The sequence below is a fragment of the Silene latifolia genome, chromosome 8 (genome assembly GCF_048544455.1).
Source record: "Silene latifolia isolate original U9 population chromosome 8, ASM4854445v1, whole genome shotgun sequence".
Taxonomy (NCBI): Eukaryota; Viridiplantae; Streptophyta; class Magnoliopsida; order Caryophyllales; family Caryophyllaceae; genus Silene; species Silene latifolia.
Window position 1 is genome coordinate 8,960,783 of NC_133533.1, and position 15,411 is coordinate 8,976,193.

General features: G+C 34.0%; 1 protein-coding gene across 2 annotated transcripts; it reads left to right on the forward strand.

Annotated features, from left to right (window-relative positions):
* Positions 1-12,468: 12,468 nt before the first annotated feature.
* On the forward strand, positions 12,469-15,199 carry LOC141596295 (uncharacterized). 2 transcript variants are annotated; one of them, XM_074416407.1, is made up of 2 exons: positions 12,469-12,592; positions 14,554-15,199. In XM_074416407.1, the coding sequence occupies exon 2, from the start codon at positions 14,643-14,645 to the stop codon at positions 15,000-15,002; it is 360 nt and encodes a 119-aa protein (XP_074272508.1). In that variant the 5' UTR covers positions 12,469-12,592; positions 14,554-14,642; the 3' UTR covers positions 15,003-15,199. The 2 variants fall into 2 exon arrangements, with proteins under 2 accessions (XP_074272508.1, XP_074272507.1); XM_074416406.1 differs by having other exon boundaries at positions 12,472-12,607.
* The last annotated feature ends 212 nt before the right edge of the window (positions 15,200-15,411 follow it).

The window sequence follows — 15,411 nt, forward strand, 5'->3', positions numbered from 1 at the left end:
TGATAGATCGTGTACTAAACATACGGGCATTGACATATTAACATAAAGATCAAAGTCTATAAATTAAAGAGTGTATTTTTTCAAAGGTAAAATGATGAAAAAAAATCAACAAATACCAAAATAAAAAATACAGTTGAAAAAAAACAAACTAAAAAACTATTACTCATTCACGTTGATGTCGTCAACCTTACACTTAGTTTTTAATATATAGTTCTTTAAGCAATCCTAATATTTTACTTCTCCATATAGTCTTCTTTCTCCAATGAATCGTCCCTATAAAAAAGTAACTCATTAATTAGTTCTAATTAACCAACAAAACTGTGGAATTTGTTTTATACAGTATTATTGTTATTAACTTAAACCTCCTCTTAAATAGAGAAAGAAAGAGGGAATATGAATAAAGTCTTAGAGATATAAGTATGTTAACCTTTGAATAGGTCAACACCACAAATCTTGGTAGACCCTAAATGAGAACAAAACAAATACATACGATGAAGTTAAAAAATGTGATAAAAAAACTTCATACCAATGGAACTTGCACTAAAAAAGAAATAAATTAGTTAATATTCTAAAACCTTAATACATATACCTTGATTGGAATAGAATCATAGGAATATTAGTGACACACTAGGTAGCACCAAAACGGACACGGACACGTGACACGGCATCCCATGAAATTTAGGGCACGAGACACGTCATTTAAATTTAATAAAATATATATTTTATAGTTATATATGTGTGATTTTATTTTTGAAAAAGTATTGAATATTAAATTTAAATAAGTGAAGGTAAAACTTACGTTAATTATAACTCATTCTCATTTCCAAAACCAAAAACCAACTTATCATCAATCTATTTCGACATCTCATTATTAGTCTAAAGAACATCATTTGTCTCCAATTCAACTTATTTCCCCACCAAATTCAACCATATAACAACTCTCGCCATTTACCTTAAATTCAACTTGATTCCGTTTGGAGGTGTGTCCAAATACCATGGACACGGCTCAAAATACCATGGACACGTGTCGGACACGTGCTCAAATAAAAGATGAAAGTGAGACACTGCTTTATAAGTGTCCGACACGTTTTGACGTGTGTCCGACACGGGTGTCTGACACGGGAACGCCGATTAGGAGGAATGTCCGTGCTACTTAGGTGACACATTTAGTTCTACGAACTATAGATGAGAAAAATTTTGGTTTAAAAATTTTGTCTTCCAACAAAAATATATAAACAATTGATATGATGATGCGTTTATGACTTTTGAGCATCATTTTTTCATTATTATCAAATTTAATATAAGTATAAATATGAATCAAGGTTCATGACTTTTGAGTTTTGAGCATCATTTTTTTCATTATTATGAAATTTAATATCAACATAAATAAGGAGTAAGGAGAAATGGAATGTATAAGGTTTGCTTGATTACTAATAATTATAATTTTTATTTACAAAATCTACTTTATACAAGAGTGGTTTAAGATATTATCGTATGTAATTAAATATGACATATAGATTATGGTAGATAGTTTGGTTTGCCTTTTAATTAGATTTATAGATTATAGATTTTTTATTTAGATGATAGAGTTATAGATTTTTCTCAGTATTATGAAGTCTAATATAGACATAAATATGGTGTAAGGAGAAATGGAATGTGAAAAGTTTGCCTTCTTCTTCTTCTTCTTCTTATTCTTATTATTATTATTATTATTATTATTATTATTATTATTATTATTATTATTATTATTATTATTATTATTATTATTATTATTATTATTATTATTATTATTATTATTATTATTATTATTATTATTATTATTATTATTATTATTATTATTATTATTATTATTATTATTATTATTATTATTATTATTATTATTATTATTATTATTATTATTATTATTATTATTATTATTATTATTATTATTATTATTATTATTATTATTATTATTATTATTATTATTATTATTATTATTATTATTATTATTATTATTATTATTATTATTATTATTATTATTATTATTATTATTATTATTATTATTATTATTATTATTATTATTATTATTATTATTATTATTATTATTATTATTATTATTATTATTATTATTATTATTATTATTTTTACACAATCTACTTTGCATGAGAATGGTTTAGAAATTATTTTCCGAAATTAAAATATGACATGCAGAATAATAATGGTAGATTGTATCGCTTGCTTTTTAATTATCTTATGGAATTAAAGTTAAATAAATAGGTAGATTAATAACCAAATTTATGAGAGGAAAATAAAGAGTTTATATCAGTTTTTTAGTGATTGGAACTACGATTTTTTTAATTTTTTTTGGTACTTATAAGTTATAAGCATGTGATAATTTTGGAGATAATTAACTTTTTAATACATAGTTTTGCTTTTTGATAATATTGTATAAAAATAAATAATTAAGTAATTAATATAGATGAATTAATATTAACCTCTATAAAAATGCCATGTGAATTAAAATAAAATGTTTTAAGTAGCGTTTTAATCATATTGTATAGATAGATTTTACCTCAGTTTCGTGCCTTTTGTATTTCTTCTCTCTTCAGATTACCCACATGATGCTTTGTCTTATCTTTTCACGATTCTTTAAAATCCATATAAAAATATATTGACCAAACGGTAAAAAATCAACACGGCAGAAACTTCACAAACGAATCAACATTGTCACATATAAATCACTGAAATTAAACCAAATGGAAAACATGAATTTAAATATAAATCAAAGGATTTATAAAACCAATAACATAACAAATTAAAATATACTTTATTGGACATAATAACAACAATACTCAATAATAATACTCAATATACTCTCTATAATCAAATAAATAAATTAAACATAAAATATAATCCACAACTTATAAACTCATGGGCAAATGAGAAATAGATTTTAAATAAATATGGTGAATATAAACTATCATAGGTATTATAGGTTTTATAGCCATCACACAACCATAAACTCCCATATTTTAATTTTATTTTTAATTTATTTTGTGGTATTATTAAATTACATAATTGATTGTTGAGCAACTCAAGAGGTGAATTAAATAGGGAAAATGTTAATGAAAATTATGGGTATTAAGTAGTATAAAGAAATCTAATCAATTTATATATTATATTACAAAAAATAATTAGATAGGAAGAAATTTTAATTAATTTGGTGGGTGTTAAGTATTATGAAGAGTTTTAATAAATTTATTATAATGTTTAGTTACAAAAATGAATTAAATTGGAAAAAGTGTTAATAAAAATGGTGGGTGCATGTTAAGTAATACACTAAAACTTGGGAGAGACGGTCTTTCAATAAGTTATTGAGAGACCAGTCTTCTGTACCCTTTTATTTGTATTTCGTGACCCTTTTGTTGTTGATCGTGAGATAGTAATTTCGTACCTATTTACATAATAAATGTACTCATTTTATCTTTAATTATGATTTGTACCTATTTTATTAGGTTTAATACCACTTTTTCTTAAAATTGTAAAATGGTCTCTCAGTAAAGCTTATTAAGAGACCGTCTCTCGGGAGACCTACTCGTAATATGAAAAGTTTTAATTTATTAACATGTTTTATTACCAAAATTTCAATTAAAATGTCAATTTTAAGAATCCATTTTTGAAATAATGGTCAAAAATAAAATATTTGTCGTTTTGGGTCGGTTTTGAAAATATTTGTCAACATGGTGTCCATGTAGGCTGGGATTTCTGGACCTAAAATACGCCACTACCAATGACGTGTTTATAATGAGTACGGAAAGAAACTTCATTAAAAAATGGACTAAAACAAACACGCCATTGGGAATGGCGGGTTTCGGAGGGGAAACACGCCACCCCTAATGGCGTGTCATATGTAATTTTTTTTTTTTTTTTTTTGAAGTTCAGTCTGTTGAGGAAAAAAAATTGTTGTAAAGACACGCCACTACTAATGGCGTGTTTTCTTCACAAAACACGCCATTAGTAGTGGCGTGTTTCAGGTCTAGAAATCCCGAGCCTACGTGGACACCATTTTGACAAATATTTTCAAAACCGACCCAAAACGACAAATATTTTATTTTTGACCATTATTTCAAAAATGGACTCCAATTTTAATTATAAATTATGACATTTATTAACATGTTTTTATTACAAAAGTTCAATTAAAATGTATAGAGGGAAGAAATATAAAAGGCACAAAACTGAGGTAAATCTATCTATACAATAAAATTAAAAGGCTACTTAAAACATTTAATTTTAATTCACATGGCATTTTTATAGAGGTTCATACTAATTCGTCTATATTAATTACTTAATTATTTATTTTTATACAATATTATAAAAAGCCAAAACTATGTATTAAAAAGCTAATTATCTCCAAAATTGTCACATGCTTATAAGTACCCAAAAAAAATAGTAGTTGTAATCACTAAAAAACTAATATAAACTCTTTTATTTCCCTCTCATAAATTTGGTTATTAATCTACCTATTTATTTAACTTTAATTCCATAAGATAATTAAAAAGGAAGCGATATTATCTACCATTATTATTCTGCATGTCATATTTTAATTTCGGAAGATAATTTCTAAACCATTCTCATGCAAAGTAGATTGTGTAGAATAATAATAGTAGTGGTAATAATAATAATAATAATAATAATAATAATAATAATAATAATAATAATAATAATAATAATAATAATAATAATAATAATAATAATAATAAAAATAATAATAATAATAATAATAATAATAATAATAATAATGATAATAATCATAATAATGATAATGATCATAATAATGATAATGATAATGATAATGATAATGATACTGATACTGATAATGATAATAATAATAATAATAATAATAATAATAATAATAATAATAATAATAATAATAATAATAATAATAATAATAATAATAATAATAATAATAATAATAATAATAATAATAATAATAATAATAATAATACGTCATTAATACTCCCACAATAAACTTCCCCCTTCAGTTTGACGGAAATGAAAATAGGGAAGTGTTTATATTGAATATGAGGAAGTATGTCAAAAGATATTCAATAGATCTTCCTTAAAACAATATATCAGTCTTAAAAATAAAAGGGAGTAATTTTTTTTTGCAATAAATGGAATTGTAGGTGCCCCAAATGCCAAATGATTGTACACTCCATAGAGATCCAAGACCTGATACATTAGCTATGAGCATATGGTTTTTTTGGCTCATTTTCTTGTCATATACACCGTAAAAAAAACCAACATTATAAACCCATGACCCTTCTTCGGATACGGTTTTTGAGATACATGATTCGGGTTCACATGGTGCTTTGATTGACATCATTTCGGAGAATCATACATTGGCATCATAAGGATGGTAATCAGGTTAATTAGGTCTGGTCAATCACTAATCCACCGACTACCGGGGCCCAGTCGCTAATCTACTTGACTATTAATCATTGACTAAGATTTAATTACTCGCTTCTACTTGGCTCCCAAACCTTGTTAAAACACTAAAACGACAATTTTCAAAATTTATCAAGCTCGATGATTACAAAAATGAAATTAAAACAAGTATTCGGCTCAATAAAAGAAGGTCAACCAATAACCCGACTCACTAACCCGATCCAAATATAATTGACTCTCCCTTTATAGGAGTAAAACTAAACCATGACAGGACGTCACTAAATTTCGGTATAAATCCGCCATTAAAACGTGGCTTCAAGAGCTCCTTCTCTTGAAGCCATTGCTCTTAACTCCCCCCCTTTCTCTCTAAAACAAATAAAAAACTCTAATTTATTCCTGTGCGCCGCCACATCTCCTTACCACACACTTCCTCTCCTTTTCCCCCTACCCTTTCGCCGGAGATGGGGTCTTACCTCGGCTTATCTCCGGCGATCGCCCAGGCCTCCATTTTGTTTCTGTGCTCAATGGCTTGATCTCGCCTTTTTTACGGTTCTTGATTCTGCCTCGCTGTACCGCCGGATGCGACGGTCTGTCTCCCCTTTTCTGATGCCGGCCAGTCATTCCGATCCCATATCCTGTCGTCGTGCCTTGCATGCCGCCCCTTCTCTTGGTTTGTTCCGGTGGTCACGGTGTGTCCCGTCCCTCCGGTGGTCATGGTGTGTCCCGTCCCTCCGTCCCCTTGTCCTGTCACCGTCGTTCTTGTTTTTCATCCCAGTGGTGATCCCCCCACTTCCCCCATCGCTGGGATGGCTTGCTTGTGTTTGTCCGTCAGTGTCGATGAGTATATGTTCATCTTTCTGCTCTGGCTTTTTCTTTGTGGTCGTGACTTGGGTATGATATGGTGATCCCCCCATTCCCCCCACCTATCAGTCCATGTCCTTTTCCTCTTGTGTCAGCCTGTTTTAGTTCTGGTTATGGTCTAGTTATTTGTGAGGCGGTGGTCCTGGGAGGTTTCGTTTGGTGAAACGGGCGTTTTTGTTGTGTCTGTTCGGTGTTTTATGTCGGTTGTGTTGTTCTTCCAGCAGGGGTTGGCGCATGCAAGCCGATGGTCCTGGGGGGCTCGTTTGGATTTCGGGTGTCTTGGTGTCTTTTACGGGTTTGATTTTTGTTGTGCCGGTTTTGCTTTTGTGTTCGTATAGTGTGGCCGTCTCTTTCTATTCTTGGTGCGAGTCCACGGCTGTTTGGGTACCCTGTTTGTTGTTTTTGAGGCGTGATGGGTAGGGTGGAGTCGGAGCTTTGGGAGTGTCGTTGGTCGGGTCGGATGTGGTGGCTTCCGCTTCTTTCTGATGATGTATCTTTATCGTAGCTGGTCCTTTTCTTTATCAATTTTAATAATAACCTCCCTTTGATTATGGGGTGTCCTGTTCCTTAATCTTTGAGGTGAATAGTAGAGTTGTGTTTTTAGTTCTTATAGGGGTAATGTTGTCTGTTTATAGCCCCTTTATGGTTGTAGTCTCAATAAATCTCCTTATGGATATATTTGGTAGTGATGTGTGGGTTGGATTCGACAGAAGGTTTTTCTTGAAGTATCGGCCTTTTGGTCAAAGGGTTTGATTTCTAAGGTGTAGGAGCTTTGTCTCCATTGATGGCAGACTTCGTCGTCTTGCTCATCTCTTTTTATTTTTTCGTTCTTTTCGCAAGAGCGGAAGTACACCTTATCATTGCTACTCTGCGGCTCGGTTGCATCGATGTCTTCTGGAAGTCAAGTGTGCTGTTGAAGCTGGTTCGGTTGTTCGTGGCCAATGCTCCGTCCTTATCCTTCCTTTCCTAGCGGAGCTTGCCTATCTAGTTTTAGTTTTTAATAATTATTATGTATGTCTTAGGTATGGCTTTGTAGTATTAGATTTAGCCGTCGTGTTTGTGGTGCTACCTAGTCGAGTAGCTTACGTTGTTGCTGATAGAACATTGTAAGTTATTCTCCTGCCGTTGTCAAAAAAAAAAAAAAAATGCTCTTTCTCTTCAGGTACAAAAATTTAATGTAAGTTGTTTAATTCTCTCTTCTCTGTTCTCAATCTCAATTTAGGTAAATATTGCATTTGTCTACTCTACTGTATTAGCTCAATTACAATTATCCAGTTTTTCATTATACAAAATTAATACTCCGTATTTTTGATTGAATTCTAATTAAAATGTTAAATTAGGGATAATTTACACAAATAGATTATACATCCAGTTGTACCATAAGCATGGTACAACCATGTATAAGAATCCGAGCTTACGTGTATTCTTTCTGAGCTAATTTAAATTTCATGTTTTTAATGTGTAAATGAATGAACTCAATACTTTCTAATAAAGCTCATATTCTTTAGAATAAAGCCCATATTCTTTAGTATAAAGCTCGGATACTTTGACACAAAGCTCAGATTCTACACCGTACAACATATACAACTGGTTGTATAGTCCATGAATTGGATAATTTATCATTAATATCATCAAGCGACGTTATATTATCGTATTGACCTAAAGTTGAGAAATTTGAATATAAATTGGGAAATAGGAGTAATTTTGTAGGGTTAGGTTTTTGATTGTTTGATCATATAGTCTATCTAATACTCTATACAATTATTGACTAATATACAAATAATCTGCTCCAGAAAAAGAAAGGTCTTGTGTAAAACGGTTTTACACTAATATAATTGTAAAATAAAAGGATCAAACACGATAGAAGGGGTTACTAAAAAAATCTCGTTTTACGAAAAATTATATAAGCTACTCCGTACTTGTCAATTATCATACATCAAAGCAATCGCCTTTGGTTGCGCCTTGCATTCACATGGTCTTCTTGATCAGACATTCGAGCCATCTTAGTTACAAGATAGTGAGCTGGGGATGCTAGAGTTTGTGTATAATCGAAGATATAATAAGGGTCTTGATCAGCCAGAAACTGTAATTCTATGCTCAAGCTTTTGGGTAAATGACGACGTTCTCCCTGCTGATCGAAAACCATGAAAGCCCTCAAATCCAACCCGGATATCACAAATTTGCCATACTCTTTTAACTCAAACAGCTTTGGTAAAAGACGACCTGTGCTGAACCCTCTTTCAGAAAATTACCATTTTCTGAACTCGTAACAGAGAATTATTGTCGGTCAAAGTTTTTTTTGTGAAAAACGAGGGGTACACCTTAGAAAACGAAAAAGTTGAGGGGTACACGAGAGAATATCGAAAATGAAAAACAAAAAGGGAGAACGAAAATGTAATGAAAAGTCAAGGTAAATCGGCCAACCTGAACAGGAAGAGAATTAAATTCCTTCCTCCCGGTCATGGTCTTAACCATGAACTGTGTCATCTCGTCATGAGATGGACAATTAACTCGTCTCCACCTATTAGTCCTAAGCGTATATATTCTTGCAAAAGGCTCCCTAGTCGGTATACTCAGCTCCCCAACAACGAGTACCTTATAATCATCAGATAAAGAATCATACCCAAACCCCCGATAAAAGGGCACAGACCCTTTAGGGAGATGGAGCCGTTTCATGCAGTAGGACTCTTGCGTAGCAGGGTTCCACAAGTATAAAGTTTTACAGCGTAATCCAGCAATGAAACAAATCAACCCATTGCACGAGCCAATGGGGTAGGTTTTCCCGTCGAACTTGTGGTTTAACTTTTGGGCAGGCTTCTTCATATTGTGGGACCAATCCTTGGAGTTGCATACCTTGTCTATCTCACTTGACTCAATCTTTAAAGTGTAGAGGCTCTGAGGGTTTCCCTTAACTGCGCGGCATAACATCAATACTTGTAGTGAAGTATTGTCTCTACGGCCGTGGCGGTGTTGTTGATATAGCTTGGCAAATTCCGGGCTAGAGATATGAAAATTCCAACATTTGCAAACGGATTTTAGTCGAAAAACAGACTTGATGGGTAGACGAACAAGGATTTCTACCGTGAGGTCTAAGTTGTTAAGGAGCATTGTGTCTGAGATATTAAGTTTCTTCACTATGATGAATTTATTTATTTATTGAGTAACTAGTTTAGAGTTAACCTAGAGCTGTTCATGGGTCGTCCCTTCCATTGAACCCGGCCCATTCCGCCCGCTAAATAAGCGGGTACGGACAAGCCATTTTAAGAAAAATACAAAGGCCCAACCCACTAACCCGCTTGTTCGTGGGCCAAAAATTGAACGCGAGTCCCCCCCATGTTCAGCCCAAACCCGCATTTGATCACCTCTATTTAGACTCGTGTCTGAGATATTAAGTTGCAAACTTAAGACGTCCCTTCCATTGAACCCGGCCCATTCCGCCCGGTAAATAAACGGGTACGGACAAGCCATTTTAAGAAAAATACAAAGGCCCAGCCCACTAACCCGCTTATTCGTGGGCTAAAAATTGAACGCGAGTCCGCCCCATGTTCAGCCCAAACCCGCATTTGATCACCTCTATTTAGACCCCGTGTCTGAGATATTAAGTTGCAAACTTAAACGGTTCTAAGCAAGACGAAACTATTTAGACCCCGTAATCTCAGCACAAAGTTAATGAAAAATTCAAGTATCATTGCAACGATTATAATCAATCAGCCAATTACTTAAAACATTAAAACACAGTCAAACATCGATAAAAAATTCCCTAAAAACCTAATTAAATCTTGTGCAATTCAATTTTGAACACATCAAAACAACAACTAGGGAGTACCAAATTAGAACTAATAAAAATAAAATCAAACACAAACGCAACAATTACTGTAAATCAAATTGAAAGAATTATAAACCCTAATTACTAACCAATAATCAAATGAGTAGAGTGATTGAAAGGTAGCAGCTGAAAAATTGGGTAAAATTGGTCGTCGGAAGGATTTATTGCGTTGACAGAGTGAGGGGAAAGGGTGGGTCGGTGGGACTGCTAACAAATTGAGGAGGGTTTCTCTCCATTTCTTTTTAGGAAATGGAGAGGCTATTTCCTTTCGGTGGTTCAGATCGTATTCTGGCATCATCGAACGGCTCAAAATTAATGGGTAAAAATAAAGGGATAATAAGGTTTGGTGGGAAAAATATTATTAAATGAGTTTACAATTAGTCTTGCTGAAGACGGGTCGGAGCAAGTGACGGATAATGTCACTCACAAAACGAATAGGGGGGACAAGGTGGGGGCACCCCCATGTGCTTCCCTCTCTCCTCTATTTGGGTCATTTGTGAGGGAAAATAGTATCCGTCACTCCAAAGTGACGGATACGTGCCGTCACAAATGAGATTTTGTGATGAGTTTAAGAGAAGAAATGGAGAGAAAGAAATGGAGAGGATTCATTTTGTAACAAATTGATCCAGTTATTCGAATTCCGTGAATGGTTGATGCCTTGATGGTGGTCTGAGCAAGCAAATGTTAAAATGGTTTTTCTAACGTGTATCTCAACAACACAGGTTAATAAAACCGATCTTAAAATCACATCTTCCCATTCATTTGTCAAGGTGACCATAAAATTTCCGGGGATTTATCGGCTATTAGATCATATTAGCCTTGTGTCTCTGTAATACATGCAACTATGTAAGTGACACTGACTTTTTTCAACGGTCTTCATTTTTTAATGCTTATTAAATTTGTAACAATTCACTCATTTTTAATCACAAATTCTCATTTGTGACGGTGCTATTCCGTCACAAACTTATAACCTTTTACAAGGAACAAGTGAGGGGAGGGTTGTGAGAGGTCATAAGCTTGCGACCGTCACAAGAAAGACGGACCGTTAATAAAATATGGGTCGTACTTTTTCACATACGGATTTTACTCTTTCACATACGTCTTTTACAATTATACCCTTGTCATTTTTACTCTCTACCCAATTAATTTTTGCAACTCCTTTCTGTTCACCTTTTCACTTCACCTCCCTCCGTCCAACCGTACTCCGACGAACCGTGTTCTGGCTGACCTGGGCGCCTCCTTTCGCTGACTATTCTTGTTCGATCTCCCTGCACTACCTGTCCGGACCACTTCATTCCCTATGACGTCAACGTCAACCCCATTCTCGTCCTTCTCCAACAACACCTCTCGTAAGTCGTAACACAGAATTGTTAGTATTAGTAAGAGCAGCAACAAATCTTATGACAATGCTTGATTTTTTGAATTCAGCGTATTCGATGTTCGATCATTCTTATCAAGTTGGATGAATCCAATGACTTACAGTAGAAGGTGTTAAACAATTCATAAACAAAAAATCGCCAATCATGATATCTTCAAGTCACCCGTCTTATCAATTGATAATTATAAACCCTAATAAGTTTAACAAAACAAATTAATAATTACTAAACAATAAAATTATTCACCAATTGAAGGATTATAATCCATTAGTCAAGCTTCTGAAACAATTAGATTCGATTTTAGGGAAAAAATGCATAAGAGTTAATTTGTTTAGGTTTAAGTAAAAGGGTATGATACGAAAAGTTAATGAAAAAGTGTATGTGAAAGAGTAAAGTTCGTATGTGAAAAAGTAATTCCGTAAAATGGGTATTTCGTACTTTTAAGTTGGGCCTTCCTAACCACATTGACCCAATAGCTTGGAAAATGGACTTGAAGGAGGCCCAAATGGTACACTTTATAGAGATGCAACCCTGATAAATTAAGTCATTAACCATGCTCTTTTGGCTCATTTTCTTGTCATGCCAAATCCGGTGATTAGAAGCTCGGGGACGGATACCTTCCGACTCCAAACTCATGAGTCCATGACCCTTTTTCGAGTGACATCGTTTTGAAGATTCACACATCTCGTAGGCCAAGAGTTGTCAATCGAATCTGGTTTAATCACTAATCCACCGACTTATATACGACGGGCCCAATCGCTGATCTACTTGATTAATCGTCGACTAATTCACTATTCGCCAATCTACTCAGGCTCCCGAACCATAAACACTAAAACCATAATTTTTCAATATTTATCGATAACCCGATGATAATAATCAAATTTAAACCATCACTCGGATCACCCGATGATAAATAATCAAATTTAAACCATCCCTCGGATCAACCGAAAAGGTTTAACCCGACCACCTTAACCCGATCCAAATACGTCTATCGACTCCCTCTAATAGGACTATAGGAGTGACATATGGATGATAAGGCGTGACCGAATGACTGTATAAATCCGCCATTAAATTGTGCCTTCAAGGAGCTCGTTCTCTTCAGGTACAGAAACTTAATGTAAGTTGTTTAATTCTCTCTTCTCAATCTCAATTTATGTAAATATTGCACTTGTTTATCTACTGTATTAGTCAATTACAAATTATCCAGTTTTTCATACTCCATATTTTCGATTGAATTCTAATTCTTATGTTAAATTAGTGATAATTTATCATTGCTATCATCAATCGGCGTTATATTTAGCAAATTGACTTAGAATTGAGAAATTTGGATATAAATTGAGAAGTATGAGTGATTTTTTAGGGTTAGGGTTTTTTTTTTTTTTTTGGGCATGATTTAATCTTCGTTTAGGTTTAGGTTTAGGTTTTGGTTTAGTGATGGGTTGTTGATTCTTTGATCATATAGTCTATCTAAAAAGGTACTCCCTCCGTCCCGGTCATTTGTTATCCTTTTCCATTCTGGGTGTGTGAGTCAATTGTTGTCCTTTCTATTTTATGATTGCTTTGATGAGCAATTTGATCCACTTGTCATCTTATAATTGGCCCCCTCCTCTCTCCTAAGTCTTTGTGCCAAAAACAAAGGACAACAATTGAGCGGGAAGGAGGGAGTAGTTATCAAAATGATCCATTTTACAATACTTTTTGTAAGACCGTCTTACATAAGAATATGTGATTTAACTGTGGGTTTCTATTGTTTATTTGCTTGATTAATCATGGGATTTAAGAAATGTTAGGAAAGTTTAAGATTATAATTGAAGTTGTTTGTTTTGCTGAGGGCTTAGCTCATTTCTTGACACTGAATTCAGAAGAAGGAATACAAAACCAAACAAGTCTGCTTCTTTTTACGTGGGTTCGAATTGTCATATCCTGTCGGTTTTATGTGAGGAAGGGTGGACAGATAGCTTACAAGTACCGTAAGGGAAAGGTGATAATAAAACGTGTTTAAGGAGAATATATCATTGAGGTCCAATGTGAACAATCAGTCGAAGTAGCGGAGATTAGAGCTTTTTAGCGTTTGTCTTCCACTATACTTGACCAGCAATAACAAGTTATCATTGCGTGTACAAGAATTAGAGAGAAACTGTTGCAGTGTGAAGTTTTGTTCTCAGTTTGGTCTTAGAAGATACAAATATTTCCTAAGACACTTTACGAGCACTACCTCAGTAGTTCCGCAACTAGTTAGAAATGTGACTCCGTAAATGAATATCCACACCCTTTGCCTAAGGTGGGTATTTGATGTTCATTTAAGGTTTGAAGATGCTGATGTTAAGTCTAGGGGGTTTATAAAAGCTCAGTAGTTTAGTTGCTATGCTCTGTGTTTTTGTTAGATAAAACGGCAGATTTACTCCTTGCACAAGTTACTCTTGTTGTGAATGTTGGTCCATCTGGAGATGAATACAGATGTTTAGTTCCGTCCATCGGTAGGTTTTCATTTGAGAATCTTAACATAATAGAAGCTTTTAGGGATAACATTAGGGCTGAAGGCTCCCACAGTCCCACTTAAGGCAGGTATCGGGACATCAGATAAAGCAGCCAATCCTATTTTTGGAATTCAAACAGTCTGTCTTTTCATTGAAACTTGCGAGAGAGCTGCTGCCTGACAGCATTCATTTATATTCCTCGTAGAATCTATTTTTATCTCATTAGATAATCTATTTAGTAAAATGGTTTGGATGTAGAATAGTCTTGATTCCTGAATCTTCTTGTATTCAATTGATATGGTGGTATGTCTGAAACCGACGTGGAGAGTCTGGAGACAGATTCAGTTTTGGCGACTTAGCTAGAACTGGACATTTGTGCTAGTTCTGATACTATTTCCTTGTTTTTTTAATTAGCGGAGATCATTTCTGCTTTTTGTAAAATGACTCACCGATTCTCATTGACTTGGTTGCATGGCCACATATGTATGCGGAATCTTATAGTCGAACATTTCACATATAGTGATATTTGATTAATCTCTTGCTTCCTGCCATGGAATAACTATTTTCTTTTCCCTTTATGATGCAGTTTCGGAATTGGTCTGAAGACATGCTTGCGTAATTTAAGTTATCTCCGCGGGTTTGATCTTGTACTGCATAATTGCTCAGTGACCAAATATGGAAATAGAGGAAGAACCGGGAAGACCTTTGTCTCACGAGGGTTTTGCTGAACAATGTCAGTCAAATTCAAACGACTCACGTCATGTGGCTACAGTCAAGAATTTGCTTTTTCGGCGAATGCTAATAGGTGTGAACGACGGACGTTTTTTCATGGGGAACTTCCACTGCATGGATAAGCAAGGAAACATAATTTTACAAGATGCTATAGAGTTCAGAAGTGTTAGACGGTCATCACCTTCACCAATGGAACAACGAGGCTTGGGTCTGATTCTCATCCCTTCAACTTGCCGGACAACTTGTCATGTCGATTGCTCAGTTGATGAACAATTGTCGTTGCTGTCACTGCAGGATACATAGGTAATCGCGAAAGATGTCAATTGTCTCACCGCTTTTTTGCTACATAACTCCATGTTGTCCAGAAGAGACTAACCTCTCTTGGGTTCCGAATAAGTTTCATGTCCTTCGGATTTTGATGGTTTGAAGAAATTATTATTGGTTTCATTTTGCAGTAATTGCAGTGAAACAATTGCTTTTTGCACCTAATTTAGCCAAAAGTGGCCGGGTTGCAAAACAAATTGATCAAGTTCCGATCTGCTTCTGAAATCGGAATTCCTCCTAAATATTACGGAGTACTAACTAATCTACAAGCCGACTTGAATGAAATTGATTCAGTCGAGTTTCTACTGGGCGGTTCAACCAAACCTAGATGATTTGCCTATTCGAGTTCACAAATTCTTATTTGAGACAATCACAACTTATTACCGTA

Excerpts from the sequence above, each read along its gene's own strand:
- LOC141596295 (XM_074416407.1), top strand. The coding sequence starts at position 14,643 with ATGGAAATAGAGGAAGAACCGGGAAGACCTTTGTCTCACGAGGGTTTT.